The sequence below is a fragment of the Pollachius pollachius genome (assembly GCF_949987615.1).
Source record: "Pollachius pollachius genome assembly, chromosome: 6".
NCBI lineage: Eukaryota > Metazoa > Chordata > Actinopteri > Gadiformes > Gadidae > Pollachius > Pollachius pollachius.
The window spans coordinates 8140650-8161923 of record NC_136939.1 but is presented as its reverse complement, the minus strand read 5'-3'; the positions used below and the strand labels follow the sequence as shown (position 1 = coordinate 8161923).

Sequence of the window (21274 nt, the reverse complement as noted above, 5' to 3'; positions counted from 1 at the left end):
ACTGAGGAGATCTCCTACAGGTGGCAGGTTTTGTAAGAGCCGTATATATAAAGTGGGAGAAGGAGGGGGCGGGAAATGGTTTTAGAAGGGAAAATGGCTCCGTGGAGACCAGTTCCCGCCTCCTTTCTGTTCTTTTTTTTTATTGGGAGTGCAGCTACCGAAGCGGAATCCATTTCAAAACCAGCCTCCCTAGTTGTTTGAAAAGCGTAGCATTTTATTTTTTTCAAACACTCATCCAACGGGGCTACAAGAATAAAAATGGGAAGGGAAATAGATATTAATGTGCACAGGAATACGGTCTTCTCTTTGTGTCGCTTTTCTAAAGACTAGGGTTGTTTCTAGAATGCAGCGAATGAAACAAATCGATTTCTAAGGGATTTAAAATAACAGGTTTCCAACAAAAAATACACCAACAGTCTCCATTCTTTGCTGTGTGTGTTCTTTGTGGGAATTTCTACAAACAGCTGGTAGCAATAATTCTTGCTAGTTCCGGGAAGAGGCATAGTTTCACAGTTTTCATCACTGTGCAATCAGGTTTATAGATGACAAAAAATGCAGGCAACCAATTGTGGTATATGCAATGGCTTTCGGAAGTACTTGATAATATCACATGCAGAAAGAAACCGAGGCAGAATAACATTGGGAATGGATGTTATTTTAATGACTCAAGTCCGTAAGATATTATTAGGATGACCGGCCTAATATCTTGTCTTGACAGCGCGGTTAATTCAGCTGAAAGAACCAGATCCATCTCTGCATTAGCTCAATTAGCTCGCTGCACCATGTATGAACACCATGTAACTGGGAGGGGTGGGGGGGGATGATTGCAGCAGTGCTCCCACACACTTGTCACGCAGTGGCGCGTGAGTGTGGTGTGCTATGATTAGCTCTTCTTATACGCCGGCTTTGTTTTTTTAATGATTATAATTTTTCATCTGTCTGAGACGCCATGTCGGCAGAACGTAGGCACCGTGGCAACCGTATCAACCAGGAAGGAACGCAATGTGCCCGAAGGTCCTTCACCACTGTGTGGGAAAAGCCACAAGCTGATGCCTTAATTTTGACGGCTACTGGTTTCCCCGGGACCCTCAGTGCAAGGCTCCCTATCGCTCCCCATTTGACTCCAAATTAATCGATCGGATGTGGGAGAGGACGTGCGGCGAATCACCGTTACCCTGCGCAATTCGTCATTTCAAACAGTGTGTGTGTGTGTTTGTGTGCGTGTGTACGTGTATACAACACGTAGTGTTTTTGTGCGTGTGTGTGTGTGTGAGTGTGGGTAACACAGTGTGCATATGTGTATGTGTCTCTGTGTGTTACAAAATGTGTGTGTGCATGTGTGTATGTGTGATGTGCACCGTGTGACAGCCCCTCTAGTCTGAGGCAGCCCTAATACAAGGGGCTTGCGATAACCTTCATCCCTGTAGAGGACTGGCAGACAATTAGCCACATGCTCTGTTAGCTTTATCGGACCCCTCACACGACTCTCTCACCACGATAATTGTTTCATTGCACAATTAAATGATTTAGTTGTTTTAACTTGAGAGAGAACAGATTTGTTTTTTGTGCCCCCCCCCCCCCCCCCCCCCCTCGAGAGCCAAAGAAATCAGGGCGGAATGATGCATTTGCATAATGGGATGGCTTGATATTTACAGCATGGCTTCACGCTGATTGCCATTTGTTTGACTCCCACATCTGGTGGCAACAGGTGGAACGTTTAAGATTGGGGGCGGATAGTTTCATTCTTATCCTGGGATGTCTTCATTCTGGTTTTGAGTTTATTGCAGTGTACTATCAGTCTGTTGATAGCCACAGGAACCTGGGTCTATGTACATGGGGTTTGTGGTTTAGGGTAGACCTGATAGGTTGAACCTGATCTGGTCACTTAATGGTCAGCAGCATAGAGGATTTTCTTCTCTCTAGCTTACACAAAGAAAATAAAAATGAATTCCTAAAACGATACTTTCCAAATCCAGGCTTTTATCTCTGGCATGAAGAAATAGTTATTTTTAGTGTAATGTTTTTATATTTCTACGATTGCTCTGAGTGCCCTCCGGCGAAACGTTAAAGTCTAACGCTCTGAGTATTCTCAGGATTGGAAGTGGAAATGTTCTCTCGCCTCTCGTAGTTTAATATAACATTTCTCTCCATAAAAAATAAGTCTTCACTCTTGAGTGTCAACTGTCTGCCGGACCACGACATAGCAGCAGCAAGCGAGCGGCGATGTGTGAAGCATTCCACGTCGTAGAGAGCGATTGTTGAGGAAGTACGCCGTGCTAATTTAGTAGTTAATAGATCCGGCGAGAACGCCTCCTGCTGTCCCACCACCTGCTCTGTCAGCAGCCCGCCGTCTTGTGGCTACGCGCGCATCCGCGGTTAGTTTACCAGCGCACACAAACCCGAGAAACAAGCAAATCACCATTATCCCGTCAGAGTAGACAGCCAGAAGGCGTTTCGTATGGAGGGATGCAGCTGTCGTTGCGCGGTTCCTACAGCCGGCGGGGCCCGCGGTCATCATTAGCGGCGATGTGTCGGGATAGCGTGTGACACTGGCTGGTGCGGCGTGAAGGCTTCCTGCGTCACTGCCCCCGACGAGTCAGCGTTTACCATGCGCAGCGCTGATGAAGTGTGTTGGTATCGTCTTTTTTTTTTTTTGGGTCGGCCCCCTCAGTGTGAAAAATGAAGCCATTAGTTGTTCTGGAGAGGAGCGGTTGGGAGGCGCCGTGCATCCGGAGCTATCGGGCATAGCAAGGCCCTCCTTGCTTTCCCTTCTCCCCCCCTCACCTCACTCCACTCCCAGGTCCTCTCTACCCTCACCCCCCCTCTCCTCCCCTCCAAACTTCTAGGTGCTCTTTGCGGTGTCCAGACAGCCCGATCTGTCTTCATCAGAACCCACACCAGGCAGCACTTATACGAGACAACTTTTTATTCCTTAAAATGACATCGCCATCATTTCACACAACAGCCGCACTGAACCTAAAAGGCGCGGGAAAGAGCCGGCATGCTGTTTGCAAATTAGTTTTTCTTGAAAACCGACATGAACGGGCCGTTTTAATGGAACGAGTCAGACTGCGTTTTGATCATATAGGAGGACTACTGTCTCTTACCCTTCTCAAATAGTCCCTTATCTCGGCCTTTGTCTGAGATCACAGACCGGTAACACCCTCATTGTGTTGAAAAGATCTCCCATGCCCTGCAGTTCTCATCATAACACGGTATCTAGGTGTCTGATGGATCTTGTGCAGCAGATGATTCGGGCCCGTGCACCACACCTTTCGTCCTCCACTTCCGTCCCCCGACCAAATGCCGGGCGCCTGACTCACAGTGGCAGAGGCAGCCTCCAGTTGTGCTGCTGTCACAACCGGTGCATTTCAACACGTGCTATATCTCCCAAACAACACGGTTGCACGCACGCCTGTGCATTTATTGTGATTTCGATTTGATCCGGTGGAAGTTGTGCGTGGCTGTTTGCTGAAGGCTCATGGCAAACCAACCAGTCCAGAGAAGTTAGCGTCAAACGGAAGACCTGGCCAGCTTTTGAAGCATATAACAGTGCACACACACACCATCCATGGCTGGTATCATATGAGAACTGTTTTTCATTTCGCTAGCATTGATGTTGCTCTTGGAAAGCCACACAATGTGATCATGATGTTTATCTTCAGGGGATTGTCTGCACAAGTCATGTTTCGATTGTATCTCTCTAACCAACATCTCCACCCTGTCTCCACAGAGTACAGCCGCCATGTATGACGAGGCGAGGGTGCCCTCACCCAAGGACGCTCAAAATGGAGTCCCCCAGTGCGCCGCTCAAGGGGCGGGGCCGGAGGCGGGGCTTGTCGACGGGGACGGGAGTCCGTCTCTGACGCCAGCCTCTCGACCAAAAGCTGAGGAGGGCCCGTTGGGTGAGGCGGCAGTGGAGGAGGAGGAGGAGGAGGAGGAGGTAGTGGGAGAGGAGGAAGGTGATCAACCCAAGGCGGAGCCGGTGCTGGTGAAGAAGCCCCACAGGATGATCCTGGACCACGACCGAAAGAGGAGGGTGGAGCTGAAGTGCATGGAGCTCCAGGAGATGATGGAGGAGCAGGGGTGAGTGGAGGGGCGGAGGGCAACGCATGTCTTGAAGGTGTCGGCCTCACAATACGTGAGGCCGACACTGGAGAAATAACAGAGATTCCCCGCAGTGCAGAAGCACTGCAACACTGGGGGAATGATGGAGAATGTAGTTTTGACACGATATCTTGTTATCTCTGCGGGGGGGGTTGTTTTTTTCATACTGCTGGGGGTACTTTGCATTGGGAGATCTCCATGAGAATGCGAGACACGCAATTGAACTCTACCTACTATATTCACACGCGTTCACACACACACACACACACACACACGCACACACACACACACACACACACACACACACACACACACACACACACACACACACACACACACACACACACACACACACACACACACACACACACACGCATAAACAGTTTGTCACACCACGAAATTATGCACACACATATTGCAATATATAGCAGAGCAGGAAAACAAAAGGGCGGCAGTAAACAGTAGCCCCTAATTAGGGTTCTACTATTTAAACTCGCTGACCGAGCGCGGTACAACAGCACATAAAAAGTGCTTGCCCTCTCTTTTATCAAAGGAAATTTATCTTAAAAGTGTGTAGTGTGTCTTGGAGTGGCTACAGTTCTACTGTGGGTGCCAACTGAGGTTTGCTGCAGAATCACACATTTTCCAACTGGTTGAAAGCAGCGCTTCAAATTAGTTAAAAGTGGCATAATTTTCCAAAATGTTGGACCCACTGAACATGAAATAAAATGATTTCCCTAGTTCGAGTAAAGTATTAAACCAAACACTCAAATTAAACAAGTAAGAAGTTAACTTCAAGTATATCGACAACAACTGTCTACTGCGTGTGTCGTGGTATCGGAAGCTGAATCAATGTTGTAAGCAGGGGGGGCAGAGGGTACGGTTGCCATGGAGACGAGTTTGGAAGGACAAAGCGTCTTTTCGTCTAATTAGCATACGCCGTCTCCCCGGGTCTTATGGGACCCTCGCCGGGGGAGGGCTACGGTGGGAGGTTGGGAAGGCTTTGCGTGAAGCGGAGCTGAAGCTAATCCTGCTAGCATGCTAGCAGTGTTATTAGGCTTTAACAATGGCTAATCTGCACATGCCGGCACACATCAAAACAAACAGGCCCAGACAAAGGCACACATGCACACACAAGCAAGCACGTGCACACACAGACCCCCCCCCCCCCCCCCCCCCCCCCCCCCCCCACACACACACACACACACACACACACACACACACACACACACACGCACACACGCGCAAACTTACACACCGCCTAACGGCTAGCCTCTGGTCTCCAATAAAACTCTGGGCTTGTGGTGGGTGTGATTAACAGGAAGTTTTATGGCCGTGCGTTGAACAGTGCAAACACCTTATCCACGTTTTATTTCCGGTACTTGTCCCTTGTCAAATTCCTAGATTAACCGTGAGCCGAAGAGAAGCGAGCGGGCAGACAGTCTAAATATAACTGCCGTTGAATTCAACAGATGTATACTATTTTTAACTCGATCAGACACGCAACCAAGGACTAAGTGAAGACGTCTGATTGTTTTAGCTTTATCTCTCAGCTTTGTTTATTTTTAAAGGGCGTTCGCACCGTTTCTTGTTAGGAAGGACTTTGCGTGGTCAAAAGAAAACACTGTTAAAACAAAGAGGAGAACTCCAGTCTTCTCTGGGATCCAGCCATGCTATCCCTGGCTGGCGACAGACCTAAGCACAGCCTATTCAGTCTGGAACAGCCCGACGAGAGATTTGACTACTGCTTGTCATTCTCGGTGGACCCCCTCCCATTCCTCCCCCAATCTGTCAATGCATCCATCTGTCAATACACCTGCCTTTCCAACTATCTACCCAGCCATTCATCACCTCCTCCCTTCAACCCCTCATCCCTCCATTCCTCCCTTTATGCCCTATCTATCTATCTATCTATCTATCTATCTATCTATCTATCTATCTATCTATCTATCTATCTATCTATCTATCTATCTATCTATCTCTGTAGCGAGAGAGAGAGAGAGAGAGAGAGAGAGACCTCAGCCATCTGTCAGCCCCCCCTCTACTTTATTCCCTCTTCATCCACCCATCCGTCTCTCCCTTCCTCTTCTGACACAGAAGGAAAGACTCACTAGGATTGTAGAAGAATCCTAGCAACTGGAGAAGTGGAGAGAGGAGGATTATATATATATATAGGATTATAGAAGGAGCTAGCTAGCTCCACTAGCTCCTAACTACTACATGAGTGGCTAAGGAGAATTAGGATTAAACAAAGAGCGAGCTAGCTCAAGTAGCTCCTAGTAACTAGATGAGAAGCTAATGCAGCGAGAGGAGAACTAGGATTATAGAAGGAGCTAGCTAGCTCCAGTAGCTCCATACTACTATCTGAGTGGCTAATACAGAGAAGAGGAGAATTAGGATTATAGAAAGAGCTAGCTTGCTCCACTAGCTCCTAGCTACTGGATGAGTTGCTAATAGAGAGAGAGATAAAGCTAGATAAAGTTGACAGGATGCCATGGCTCACTCCCTTGATTATTCAGTGTTTCCTCTGACTGAGAGAGACGACTCTGACCACCCGTGTGGACACGTTTAAGTCTTATTTCGGAGATTATAATTACGGAGGTAAAAAAATAATCAAATTAAGCCAAGGCCAAGCGCAGCCATGTACGGTGCTCTCCAATTTCTAATGCCTCTTTAAGCAAGAGTATTTGTGTGCATGTGTGCAGGATTAAGGGATAGAGCAGGAGGATGCAGAAGCAGAGGGGAGGGTGAGACGGGGGAGGGGGGGGGAGAGGCTCGCGGGGCGTTACACACAATTAAAATGGCGGCTGAACTCTGTGTTCGCGTGCTGTGGGATTTAAGTCAGCAGCCTTTGCCTACAAAGCTTCCAGCTGCCCTCACCTTCACCCCCACCCCCACCACCACCATCACCCCAGTCCTCAGCTCAGCTCAGGCCTTGGGTCGGGGTGGGGGGGGGGGGATTAGGCCTCGGGGTCTTCTCCCCACCCGTTCCTCCCCTACACGCGCAGACCCTTGATCCAGCAACCGGGGTCCTGCCCCGGCGAGCTGAAAGATGGATAAGTAGCCTGCTGCCATGTGTGATGGACTTGCCAGCAGGGAGCCAATTAGCAGGGCTCAGCCATTAAAGGGGCCTTTTTTCATCAGGCGGAATCTAAGAGCAGGCAGCGTCATCAATGTTATTGATGCTCCGAGGGTCTCGCTCGCTCCGTCGGCTCCGGATGCACGGCGCGCCCCAGTAACCCCCACGGCTATCGTGGATCTTTGCACCACTGGCTTATCGGTTGTATTGCATTTTTCAGCACTGCTACATTTCAGCCATTACCCGTGGTAGGTGTGTGATTGATTGTAACAGCCCTATCTCCTAGTTATCTTTTGCAAGAGGAGGATCTACACGGCAGTAGTGCCGGATGCAAGACGGCGAGCTCCGTTGAAGCGGGGTCACGGATCGGGAACGTTGAGCAGATGTGGTGCAGGCGCTCCCGTCGGACGTGAACAGCTGCCCTACGTGCCCACCGGTGCTCTGGCTAAATGGCACGGTGTCTCCTGACGAGCGCCGGCCCACCGGCACCACTTATACAGAGGTTGCTAATGGTCGCCCTGCCCTGTAGCTGTCTCCCAGCCCGGGGAATGATCTCAACTTATGTAACGGTCCATGCTTCTATTTCAGGGCCCTGTTTCTCCCCTACTCCCTGCTAATTGAGACACAAAGATGGTGTATGACTGGCTGCACACCCCCTCCTGCCCTAACCCCAGCCACTTCCCCCCCCCATCCACCTTCCTCTCCCCCCCTAGCTCCACTCTTTGGAGAGGTTTGACCTTTCCCTCTTCTGGCCAATAAGCATCCATTGTGGTAACTCTGAGTCACTTCGGCCCCTGGCTGGACATCCCTGTGGGCGTAGGTCGTTACGCAAATTGCACATACAAAACATAATTAAGACACACGCACGCACACGCACACACATGCGCATACACACACACATATACAGTGGGGCAAAAAAGTATTTAGTCAGCCACCAATTGTGCAAGTTCTCCCACTTAAAAAGACGAGAGAGGCCTGTAATTTTCATCATAGGTAAACCTCAGCTATGAGAGACAAAATGAAAAAGAAAATCCAGAAAATCACATTGTCTGATTTTTTAAGAATTTATTTGCAAATTATGGTGGAAAATAAGTATTTGGTCACCTACAAACCAGCAAGATTTCTGGCTGTCACAGACCAGTAACTTCTTCTTTAAGAGGCTCCTCTGTCCTCCACTCGTTTTCTGTATTAATGGCACCTGTTTGAACTCCTTATCAGTATAAAAGACACCTGTCCACAACCTCAAACAGTCACACTCCAAACTCCACTATGGCCAAGACCAAAGAGCTGTCAAAGGACACCAGAAACACAATTGTAGACCTGCACCAGGCTGGGAAGTCTGAATCTGCAATAGGTAAGCAGCTTGGTGTGAAGAAATCAACTGTGGGAGCAATTATTAGGAAATGGAATACATACAAGACCACTGATAATCTCCCTCGATCTGGGGCTCCACGCAAGATCTCACCCTGTGGGGTCAAAATGATCACAAGAACGGTGAACAAAAATCCCAGAACCACACGGGGGGACCTAGTGAATGACCTCCAGAGAACTGGGACCAAAGTAACAAAGGCTACCATCACTAACACACTACGCCGCCAGGGACTCAAATCCTGCAGTGCCAGACGTGTCCCCCTGCTAAAGCCAGTGCATGTCCGGGCCCGTTTGAAGTTTGCTAGAGAGCATTTGGATGATCCAGAACAGGATTGGGAGAATGTCATATGGTCAGATGAAACCAAAATATAACTTTTTGGTAAAAACTCAACTCGTCGTGTTTGGAGGAGAAAGAATGCTGAGTTGCATCCAAAGAACACCATACCTACAGTGAAGCATGGGGGTGGGAACATCATGCTTTGGGGCTGTTTTTCTGCCAAGGGACCAGGACGTCTGATCCGTGTGACGGAAAGAATGAATGGGGCCATGTATCGTGAGATTTTGAGTGAAAACCTCCTTCCATCAGCAAGGGCACTGAAGATGAAACGTGACTGGGTCTTTCAGCATGACAATGACCCCAAACACACCGCCCGGGCAACGAAGGAGTGGCTTGGTAAGAAGCATTTCAAGGTCCTGGAGTGGCCTAGCCAGTCTCCAGATCTCAACCCCATAGAAAATCTTTGGAGGGAGTTGAAAGTCTGTGTGGCCCAAAAACATCACTGCTCTAGAGGAGATCTGCATGGAGGAATGGGCCAAAATACCAGCAGCAGTGTGTAAAAAACCTTGTAAAGACTTACAGAAAACGTTTGACCTCTGTCATTGCCAACAAAGGGCATGTATCAAAGTATTGAGATGACCTTTTGTTATTGACAATACTTATTTTTTTTGCCATAATTTGCAAATAAATTCTTTAAAAATCAGACAATGTGATTTTTTAGATTTTTCTTTTTTCATTTTGTCTCTCATAGCTGCGGTATACCTATGATGAAAATTACAGGCCTCTCTCATCTTTTTAAGTGGGAGAACTTGCAAAATTGGTGGCTGACTAAATACTTTTTTGCCCCACTGTATATATATATTTATAAATATTTTTACATATATACACACACCTTCCTACTCCTATGCGTCAGGACTTACACGGCACACTGTGCGGATCGATGAAAAGACGAACATAGATTCTGAACAGGAGCCAGTCCTACTTAACAGTAACGACGTGCTCTGCCTGATACACCGAGCGGAACAATACAAATAAATGTGGCTGCGTTGGAAATAATCCATAGGTGTTATCTGAGGGAGGCGCAGATGTCCGCGCAAGCACTGAATACAGAACGGTGCCCTTGTGCCCAACGTGGTGTTCAATGCAGCAGTCCATTGTATACTCCTTTGTGCTTTTGTCAGTATGTCCACCCGTGCCAGAGCTTTTTTCTCAGAATTAAGACAAGGGGAACAAGTACATTAACTGACACCGCAGCGCTGACACCGCAGCTCTAAAGTGTCTCGGGTGGATCGGGTTTGCATTTCTGCAATGCTCGGCACAAACCGACTCCTTTATGATTGTTTTGTATTGAGCTAAAACAGACCTAGATAAGAGCTTTGGTTTCGCTCAGAACAGCACTAGTACCTCTCCCAGAGCCCTCTATTCAAGCCAGCTAAGCAGACGAACCAAATAGTTAAATCGTTTGTTTTATTCAGGAAGAGCATTTCATTTAAGTTATCTCAAAGTGTTGCAGTGTACAGGGCTAAAAACTGATCATGCACATAGAACTTAAACAATGAAAGGCTCACTAGAAGCTACCTTAAACTCACTAAATGCCTCCCTATATAGAAAGCTCTATATGCTGTATAATTGTTCAGGGTCTGTGGTACCCTCAGAGGGTCTGGGAGAGCATTCCAAAGAAAGGGGGCAGCCGAGCAAGAAACCCCAGTCCCCCATAACTGAGACTTTGCTATTTGGGATAGGATAATTAGCAGGTAAAACACTATGCCCCTCTATGCTATGCTATGCTTTAAGTGTGCTAAAAGCTGCTTCTCACTATGGTAGCTTGTTCCTCACACTGACAATAGCATTTCAGGGGAAGGGTACCCTACTTGTTCTGTGTTCCCAACAATAACCTCAATGGCCTTACACTCTTGGCCTGTAGGTGGCATACAGCAAAGTCAAAAGTGTGTTTGTTTGTGTGTGTATACACGTGTGTCTGTGTGTGTCTGTGTGTGTGTGTGTGTGTGTGTGTGTGTGTATGTGTGTGCATGTGTGTGTGGCGGAGATGAACAATCCTAAATTGGGCCAGTGGCACATTGTGCTCCTCCATTCATTGATCTGTTCCACTCTTTAGGGAAAATGGGAAACCCATCCCGCTGTAAAGAGAAGGACCGGGGGACTTCAGTCTCTGTCTGTCTGTCTGTCTGTCTGTCTGTCTGTCTGTCTGTCTGTCTGTCTGTCTGTCTGTCTCTTTGCGTCCTCTCAGAAGTGTCGGGGGTCTAACCTGAAAAGCGATGACTAAATGGCAGCTCAATTGAAAAGCCCCCCCCACACAGACCCCCCCAGAGGGTTGAGCCATTTTAGTTTCTGCCCATCAACTGCTCCTTTTAATTTCCCTTTTGTGGAAAAAAAATTAATGCGGTTCTCATCTCGGTGGCCGTGCACCTTGCCGTGCTCCCCCCCCCTTTCAATCTCACTAACGACTACCCCATCGCTCCGGGGCCCCACAGCCCGGAGATTGGCGGCAGACATTCCCTTCCCTGGCTCGGGGGGGCTACCGAGGAATAGGTTGTGACTGAAGATCCCCTCCAGTCATCATAGACACACTACAGCTGCACACACGCACACATCTACACCAACCACATCTACACACACACACACACACACACACACACACACACACACACACACACACACACACACACACACACACAACACAATCAATGAGAATCAGGGTAAGCATGGGGTCCCTGACCACCACTGGTCCTATGCTGCGATTGTTAATAGGCAGAAAGAGGGGGGCTTTCCACAGGCCATCTAATTACTTTAATACGGTTCTTTTAATCGTGGTGATTTTTCGTCTGCCCGTCTGGCACAGTTTCTATAGATCACTTCTCTGTTCGGGAACAATGACGTTCCTTTTGGCCGGGGCTTAGGATGGAGACTTTCAGGGATTCCTGAATGCGCAGCAAACAGCGGTTATTATTAATTTTATCTGAATATGTCCAGAAATTAAACTTGAATTTCAAAGCATGGTTGTTTACCTTAGACCTTAGTCTTCTTTCCTAACAGTTATTGCAAAAGCAAAACCTTATGATTATTTGAGATTTGGCTGTTGAACTTTGGTAGTATGCTGTATATTCTGCCAGTTCTATGGAGCTATGGTTATTGTAAATAGAGCAAACTGCCATATCTGGAAAACTGCATTTACTTGGTTGGATGAAGTTAGACATCTCATATTCAAAAGGGTTGGTTCAACATTAACTACATTAACTACATAACTACATTAACTACATTAACTACATAACTACATTACTACTATTCGTTATTTAACCTATGGGATTGTCATGCTATACCTTTATTAGCTAATTTTCTGAGAGAGTTAAAAGATCAATCACCTGCTTCTCCTGGTTCTCCATTAATGGTTAGGTGGACATGACAAGCCTGGCTCACATATCCATCCTACAACAGGCAATACTTTACTTCTGGCACTCAACCACACAGAAAGTTCCAAGTATCAAAGACTGGTTTGGAAAGTTGGCTTAGCTTAAAATAAGTTTTTGCCTCCAGTTGTTGTTTTGCTTTGCCTCCAGCTAACGCTGTGACATAATCATTTCATCGACATAAAAAGGGTATATTTGGATAAGGGACTCCCAGCCCGGCGGTTCTCTGGGCTCCAGACCACAGTGTCCACAGTCAACCAGCAGGCGTCACTTCAGGAAGAACCCGCGCCTGATTCTCGGTGACCTGTCATTGAGGATCACAGTCAAGTCATTTTGGATAATTGCATCTGCTAAATGACAAAAATAAACGGATGAATGATAAATTAATAGGGGGAGACAGCTTCATGAAGTATGAGTAAAGGTGTGGAAGAAAGACATGATGTTCTCACTGGACTGTGAATAAGTTCCTCTGATGGAAGTGCCATCCACGGCTATTTATTAAGATATGTTTTTTTTACTGGTTTGCCACGGCTATTTAATATCTATTCCCAAATAAGCCCAAATATCCAAATGTTATCAAGCACCGTTTTTTTCTATGTGTGCACTGAATTGCACTGTCTACAAACCTTAAAGAGAGAACACGTTCTCAGCCTTTAATATGGGCCATATTAGAACATAACTTATAGTTGATGTAAAGCTTGTCGATAATAAACCCGATACAGTATTTGATATATTCAATATTATACATTTTTTGTGAGATTATGAAATGATTCTCTAGAGATGCCTGCAGGTAGCCAAAATCAGGGTTTGTTCCAACCCAGATCAATTCAACTGGGACTCAAACACCTTAACCATGAGACCATGCATACATCAAGTTCATTGAAATAAATAAAAAAATAAAAATCATGCAGAATTACAACATTGTGGATCATCAGATGACAATGTATTCCTTTCATGCCAGTGATCCTACCCATCCCTGAGCTCCTAACTTTCTACATGGAGGGTTTGACCGATCATCGGGCCGTTTATTATTAGAGCTCCCTCTATATTGCAAACTGAAAAATAGGCATTTATATATATACACATCTGAAAATACTCATATAAAAAAGGGAATTTGCAATTAAGTTGTATGTCGAAGGAGGGAAAAGAGATGGATAGAGAGAGCTAAGGAGAGAGTCAGGGAGAGGGACAAGGAGGGAGAGGTGGAGACAGAGAGTGTTAACAGAGATAGAGAGGGATCTGCGGCCCAGCGGTCCTTCCAGTTATGGAACAATGTGTTTCGCTGTGCCTCCTCTGTTCCGTGCTCACCTCTTTCACCCTATTATAACAGCCCTCAGCAGACAGGCAGCTGAGATAGCACTCTGAGTGCTGCAGGGGTACAGGTATGCCGATGCCGTGGCTCCCCCTTCATGCATAAAAAGCAATGAATATAAAGTGTGTACGTGTGTGAACATATGCACGTGTACGCATACGTGTGTGTGTTTGTGCATATGTGCACGTGTACGCATACGTTTAAGTTTTTGTGTGCATATGTGCACGTCTGCGTATATGTGTGTGTGTGTGTGTGTGTTTGTGTGTGTTCATGTGTGCACTGTCTGTGTGTTCTTCTGTATGTGACCACGGCAGAAGCCGCTGGTTACCCTGTCACACTGATTTCCTGCTGCTATTCCTGAAACTCCCCTCTCCTTCCTCCTTGCTTAGAAGCCATGGCAATAGAGGCACAGCCTGCTCTGTTTAACATGGAGATTGCCACCATGGCTGATGTCATTTCCCCCTCGCTCAAATGGGGCTCTAGATCACGCATTATCCAGGCCATAAAGTTTCATCCGGCCAATGACTGCCAATTAGGCGGCAGACAGGACCAACAGAGCAGGGGTGGCCTCCATTCAGCACCCTGCAGGGTGGACAGCGCTCGCACACACCTGCCAGCAGAGGGGGCTGCTGAGGCAAAGGGAGCAAAATGTGCAAGATTTGTGCTCTCACTGATTCATGGGGAAATAAAAGATGAAGAAGATGGTTCTTGATCTTGGTTAGACTTGGACCAGGGGGAGCAGGATAACTAAGTGGCATAGGGTGGTCCATAGTCTACCTGTAGGCATCCCTCAGCAAGTCCCAACCCTGCCTTACGCAATGTATGTATGCTAGATGAATGCTGGATATATCCGTCCACCAGCCTACCCAGTAGACTGTAGCAAATGTTGCTCATCTTTCCAGAATACATCTAGGTGGACACTCGCACGTGTGATGTCACTAAAACATAGGAAAAGGCAGATTTTCAAATGGCTTTGTAAATGCTAATCACATGCTAATCACAAACCTGGGGGCATAACACCACCCATTTAAAAAGAGGACTGAATACTGAATAGTCTACTCAACTTTTCTTCCCTTTACATTAAAGTTCATGTTATAGCACACACACACACACACACACACACACACACACACACACACACACACACACACACACACACACACACACACACACACACACACACACACACACACACGCTACATTGTAACTGAGTTCTCACATGGACCCATACTGGGTGTAGCATAGTGGAGCATAGCCGTGCCGAGCAGAGCACATTGATCTGTGATGCTGAACTTTGCTTTGAGTTTGAAAGATAAATCATTTGCCCCTGACCTTTTACGTTTACTGCCTTACTTTAATGAACCATAGACCAGCCGGAATAGTCCTCAAGGATTTTGGCATTAATTAAAACTAGCAAAGGTTGACCCTTTTTCATATGCTTACTGGAGAGGGAATGAAAATAGATATTTTCAGGCTGAAGAGATTTACTCCTCATCGTTTCATGGGCATCAAGTTGAATGTCAAATGTACATCAATAGATCAATAAATAGCCAATGGCAATTCTTTCCATGGAATATGTTCACACTAAGCTAACTGTGTGTGTTATAGTGCATTACACTGTATGAATACAAACCGATGTATGGTTAAAGTAAAGTGCTAGCCAGTCAGAGAGAGAAACCATCACTGTAATGCTTCAACCATAACCTGGATATAATATGTATGAAACGGTAGCCTACTTTACGGTGGTTATGATTTTGTAAGATGTAAGACAGTGCATACATAAGTAGACATCATTGTGATTATGTCAGCTGGTTAGAAAGCTCTTGTTGTTCCAGGACTGTTTCCCTTTGGGGCTAGAATGCTTGCCTGGAGGGGATAAAAAAAAAAACATGGTTGCACATTTCTTTCCACACCCCGATACGATTTAGCTGAGGCTGAAGAAGTCTGCTAGGTTCAATAGGGCTTCATGGCGTGCCAGACAGCCCAGATAAATGGCTATTAGACCATCATTTCAGCAAGTGGCTCTTTATATATCGGGGGTAGCCCTATTTAAAGAAATTGCTGGCCTACCCCATTTTCATTGAAATCTCATTCTATCTGTATCTATTTTGTGTGTGTCTGTGTTTTGTGTGTGCTGTGTGTGTTTGTGTGTGTGTGTGTGTGTGTGTGTGCGTGTGTGTGCGTGCGTGCGTGCGTGCGTGCGTGCGTGCGTGCGTGCGTATGTGCATACGTACGTGTGTAAACTAAGTTGGGATAAAATAATCAATTATGCAAACTTTTTCTTGGTACACAAAGTCACCCATGAATTTGCTCGAAAACCACTTATTGCGTTTATCAACAAAAGAACCAATACTAATTGTGTCCCTTGGGGGTCTTTAAGAACAGAATGAACTGTTAAGTTGCAGAAAAGCCTGCTATGTCAGTGGTTCAACAGAGTTAAATGTTATTCTAAACCACATCAGACCACTTATTTAACACTTATTGATCATTAAAAACAGTATAAACATTTAAAACTATGGATATTTAATACATACAAATGTCGGCACTAAACTCTCTTTGCAACTCTCTATAATAGTTTTTCTGCATATGTAAGGCTGTTGAATATGTTTATGCGTTTGCTATTTCCGTTTGTCGTACTGCTTTAACTGTTTTTAACAACTGTGTGTCTTGCTGCAATCTTTAAACTGCAAGTCCTGTTCTGCCTTTACTGAGTTAGGAATCCTTTTTTACACCTTGACCAGACTACTGAAGAAAAATAGCCTGTTGGCTAATTGTGGCACTTTTACGCACTAAACTGAATTAACCTAAACCAGTGTAAATGCCAGCATTATTACTACAGTATTATGTATAATGTATTATTGTGTTAATTTAAACCACAAAACAGACATGTATCCTAGCAGTTCATAGGATATTTGAAACCCCCTACCACCATGCACCGAGCCAACCCTTCTTGTGTTTTTCCACTGACAGCTTGACTTGACGAGGTTAGGAGGTGTCATTAGATCTGCCTGGGCCCTGTTGATCTCACATTAGACCAGTGGTTCATACACACTGAGAACAATCATATCAATATCATGGGCAATATTACTTTTTCACCCTCATGTGCAATATTGCTTTTCAATATTGTGTGCAATATAACTTGTCATTGGCTTTTTCGGTATCATTTCTTATTTTACTTTTAATATCATTTGCAATATAACTTTTCTACTATTTTTGTTTGCTTATTTTACCTGACCCTAGTTATTGTTATTATATTTAAATTAGAATTTACTCCGTATACACATTTTATCAGTTTTTACCTGGAGGTTACTGTCACTGGTGGTGGTTAGTGGGGTCCCCCCCTTCACTGTAAAGCGTCTTTGAGTGTCCAGAAAAGCGCTATATAAATTCAATCAATTATTATACTTTTTTGGCATTCTCTGGCAAAACCATTTCCTAAGATCTATCTTATCTTATCTTATCTTAACACTGTATCCTGTGTTTCCTCCCAGGTACACAGAGGAGGAGATCCAGCAGAAGGTGAACACCTTCAGACAGATGCTGATGGACAAAGAAGGGGTGATCACCAGAGAGGGATCGCACCCACAACCCATGTAAGTCAAAAGACATTTGCATCCTTTCTGTCCTGTTATTTGACCGTTTTTTCTTTTACCTCTTCCCCCCTCACTTTCTCGACTTCATCTTACTAGTTTTGAAAGCTCACATGTTCTTAGAAAATATGTTTATCAATTTGTTGGCCAGCTCTTTCTGCGTTGAATATACCCAAGGAAAGATACATTTGTTGCCGGTTAAACGTATCTTTTGAGCGAGAAAAAACTAAAAATAGCATAAAAAAAGACAAATCCTAAACAAATCTCGCCTGCAGATACATAAATACAGTATGAACTTCTTCTTTCTTGTGAAATGAAAGAGTTTTTAACTTGAGTGTATTACCATAAGGTCCCCAGGGCAAAGTGTTCCTATAATCCTCCAGTACCGCGTCTAATCCAAAGAGTTGCCAGCAGAAATGTTCGCCACCAACGCTTAGCTCCTCTTCAGAGGACTCCAGGCGTGTTTGAGACAGAGCCCAGATCCTCCGAGATACGTTCATCTCTAAACTCGTCCTTCTCTGGGAGCGGGAAGGACGTAGGCACTTATCAAGGACATCGCATTAGACTGGAACATCTCAAATTAGTCCCCTAATGTAACCGGGCAGAACAACAGACGCACAACAGCAATAAGAGGCAATGTTTCTTTCGTAAGAGACAAGTACACACAGACGCACACACACACAAACACACAAACACACAAACACACGTTCATGCAAACATATCCACACAAACACACAGCGACACGTACACACAGACAGATGCATGCACGCATGCACGTAAACACACAGCCGCGCGCACAGACAGACACGCAAATGCACACCCACACTCTCACGCACGCAAAGGCAGGCGTGTCCACACAGTGACACGCACAGAGGCACACACCGACTCAAATCGGAGGGCCTATTTGTAGGTTCTTCGTCTGAACCCCAATGTCCACAGTGTCCACAGCGATGGCCTACCATCGCTGAGCAGATACCTACCGCCTCCTTAATGGCACGCCCAGCAACTGGTTGGGGGGCAGACAGGCCGTGGCAGATTCACAGATAGAATCTTCTGCAGTCGAGGCGTGAATGACTGAGCGGGTGCTGTCGGGTGACGTGCTGTCTGCGCGCTAATGAATGGTAATGACCCTGATGCTTCGCCACACGTTGGAGAGCTGACTAACGAGCCACCCCGCCTCCTCTTCCACCTCCTCCACCATCTCCTCCTCCTCCTCCTCCTCTTCCACCTCCTCCACCATCTCCTCCTCCTGCTCCTCCTCCTCCTCCTCCTCCTCCTCCTCCTCCTCTTCCCTTCATTGACGCCATCACTTGACATTTAACCAGAATATAGAACTTCACAGTGATGGGCTCCTTGGAAGGGTGTGGAAAGGTGTATGTTTGCTTGTTTCCTTGTTTGCTGCTTTATTTCTTTTACTTGACTGTTGGGTAGGCAGTTGACATGAGAATAATTCAAATTTGAAGATGAAAATCCTTCATGGAAGGAGAAGGGGAGAGAGAGATACAGGGATAGGGATAGGGAGAGAGAGGAAAAGTAGCAATCCGACAGGCAAAAGTATTTTTCCTGCAACATTCCCTCCAACATTGACATATTCCCTATTTGGGGAGAGGCTTTGATGTAGAAAATTGAAATGGTTTGTAATCTGGCAAGGCTCACCCACCTAGTTCAACACACGCACACATAGGCACAGACACAGGTGCACACACACACACACACACACACACAGACACACACACACCTAGACACACACACACACACACACACACAGACACACACACACACACACACACACACACACACACACACAGACACACACACACACACACACACACACACACACTAAACTCAAGCACCATTACACGGATCGTAACTAGTTCAACTTTCCCAACATCTCAAAAAAACAATTAAAAAGAATTTTTCATGTACATGAGCACAGGCCAATATTTGTGGACATCTATTTATATCAGTAAAACCAAGCTTGGGCTATGGTTCTTGATTAAAAAATCTCAAATCCTGTGGACCAAAATACTGAATGACAAATTATTTGATGAAACAACATTGCCATATGTACAGCTATCTAAGAGGCAAACATGTTGTCAACGTGATATTGTAATAAAAGATTTGTGATAACAAGAACTTAGTATTAGTATTAGTAATAATAATGATTTCAGGTTCGGTTAAGCACTCTGAAGTCTGTTTGAAGGGTGCTAATAAACTTGCCTTGTCTTGCCCTACAGATAATTAAATAAACAAATCTATATTTTAATCTATTCTAGCTGAGTTGCATGGTGGACATTTCACTGGGGGGGGGGGGGCTCACACCACCTACACACTTTGACGGCAGACTGCCAAAAAAACCTTATGCTGCCTGTATGCTACAGTACAGCACCATGTGCTAGCTTGTCCGCTATGCTCAAGAACTGTGAGACACCCTAAGCATCGACTATGTTTAGTTGACAGAGCCCCCAGAGCTGTTTTGCTACATTCATGACTCAATAAAACCGTGACTTTAATTTGAATATTAACCCTCAATGGTATGATAGGCAATTTACTTTTCAAGCATTTTTTGTCATATTGTCAAAGTTCTCTTCATATCCTGATGACATTAATTAAATCAAATGCTTCGTTGTAAAAGACAGAGAAAGAATTCTGATATCTGTGGGGGTTGCAGACCTATATTAAGGCTGTTCGGGCTGAATGAAATGATTGGATGGCCTTGCTGTCCGTCTACGATGCCTACCCTGCCACCAAATGATGAGTCTTCCACAAGGTTAGGCCGATTTAATGCTGAAACAAATTGCCTGCCCTATCTTTAAAGTGTTCTAAACGGGAGCTTTTCAGTAGTTTAAGACAGCACTCATTTGACCAAGTGTCATTAGTTATCCAGGCCATGAGAAGATTAGCATTTTGTTTTCTTAAAAGGGCCAATAAACTCCAGCAGAGCATGTCAAGCCACAAACATGTTAAATGAATCACACGCCTGTGTGTCTACGGCTAATGCCAGCGTCTGTGAGGCAGAGGATAAGAGAACTCCTGGGGTGGAGTTTAAGTCAGAACATGCTGGAAACCTCCCCCCCCCCTCCAAGCTCCAAAAAACACTTCAATCCCTAACCCGGCTTGTCATTTTACAGACAACAAGATTAAGTGTGTGGGCTTTAATGTGAGCTAAACACATCACGCTTTTATTTTTTGATATTTTCGAATAGATTCAAAAACTCAGAAGATTTAAAGAGGAGTTCAATTTGTGTGAGTCAGAAAAGATGAAAATGGAAAGAAGAAAATATTCTGGGGATAGTCTATTGATATTACAGAGACAGTGGTTCTTTCATCGATGTTCTTTGAAGATGACACATGAACAGGAGGAGCTCTAGTCTCTAGGCACACATGATTTATTTGCTGCTCCATACCGCACAGTTTCAGGGTCACCTGCACCTACTTTTTACTTGAATTAAGGGCATGATAGCATGGTCCTTGGATTTCAAAATAAGGGCGGCTAGCTACAGTATATATGTATTTATATAAATATATAAAAAAATACTCCTGGAAAGATTTCAGTGCAGATGAATCACAAAGGTACAAACTGGAATTGGCTTTTGAGTGTAACCTCCAGTTAAATTGGTCAGCCCAAAAAATGCCCCACTGTGGGGAAGTTGTAAGGTTTTACCCAGAGTCCATATTACCTCCAGTGGGAGCTCTTTTTTTTTTGGACAATTGAAGCCACAGAGTGCACTATTAACCATCTCTTCTACACAGTCTTTACACTGTGGAAATAATCCTTCAGCATTTAATCAAACAATATACATGTAGCTGTGATCAGTCTGTGATGTTAATTTCCGGTTAGAGACTCTGTTGTATTCTAAAAATAAAACGCACAGGAGGAGATATGTGTCACTGAAAAGGAATGGAATGAATGTGCAGAGTTGCTTGGCTGCGGAGAAAGGCAGAGCCTTGTAGCCAATGAGAGCCATTAGCTTCTCTGTTACTAAGCAGTGACCATAGGTGCTTGAACACCCACTCCTGATTGCCTGATCAGAGGCAAGATTCTTTGTCACAGTACTTGAGTTTTATATTTCTGTCGACTTACACTTTCACAAAAGTTTATTTTATTTACAT

At 45.3% G+C, this 21274-nt stretch overlaps 1 protein-coding gene across 1 annotated transcript in view; it reads left to right on the top strand.

Moving 5' to 3' along the window:
* Positions 1 to 3745: 3745 nt before the first annotated feature.
* srrm3 (serine/arginine repetitive matrix 3) overlaps positions 3746 to 21274 on the top strand; it is a gene marked incomplete at both ends in the record, with an annotated part of 37539 nt that continues 20010 nt past the window's right edge. The window contains 2 exons of the mRNA XM_079738124.1: positions 3746 to 4086; positions 17063 to 17164. Coding sequence (XP_079594250.1) covers positions 3746 to 4086; positions 17063 to 17164 — 443 coding nt within the window. The remainder of the gene's footprint in view (positions 4087 to 17062; positions 17165 to 21274) is intronic.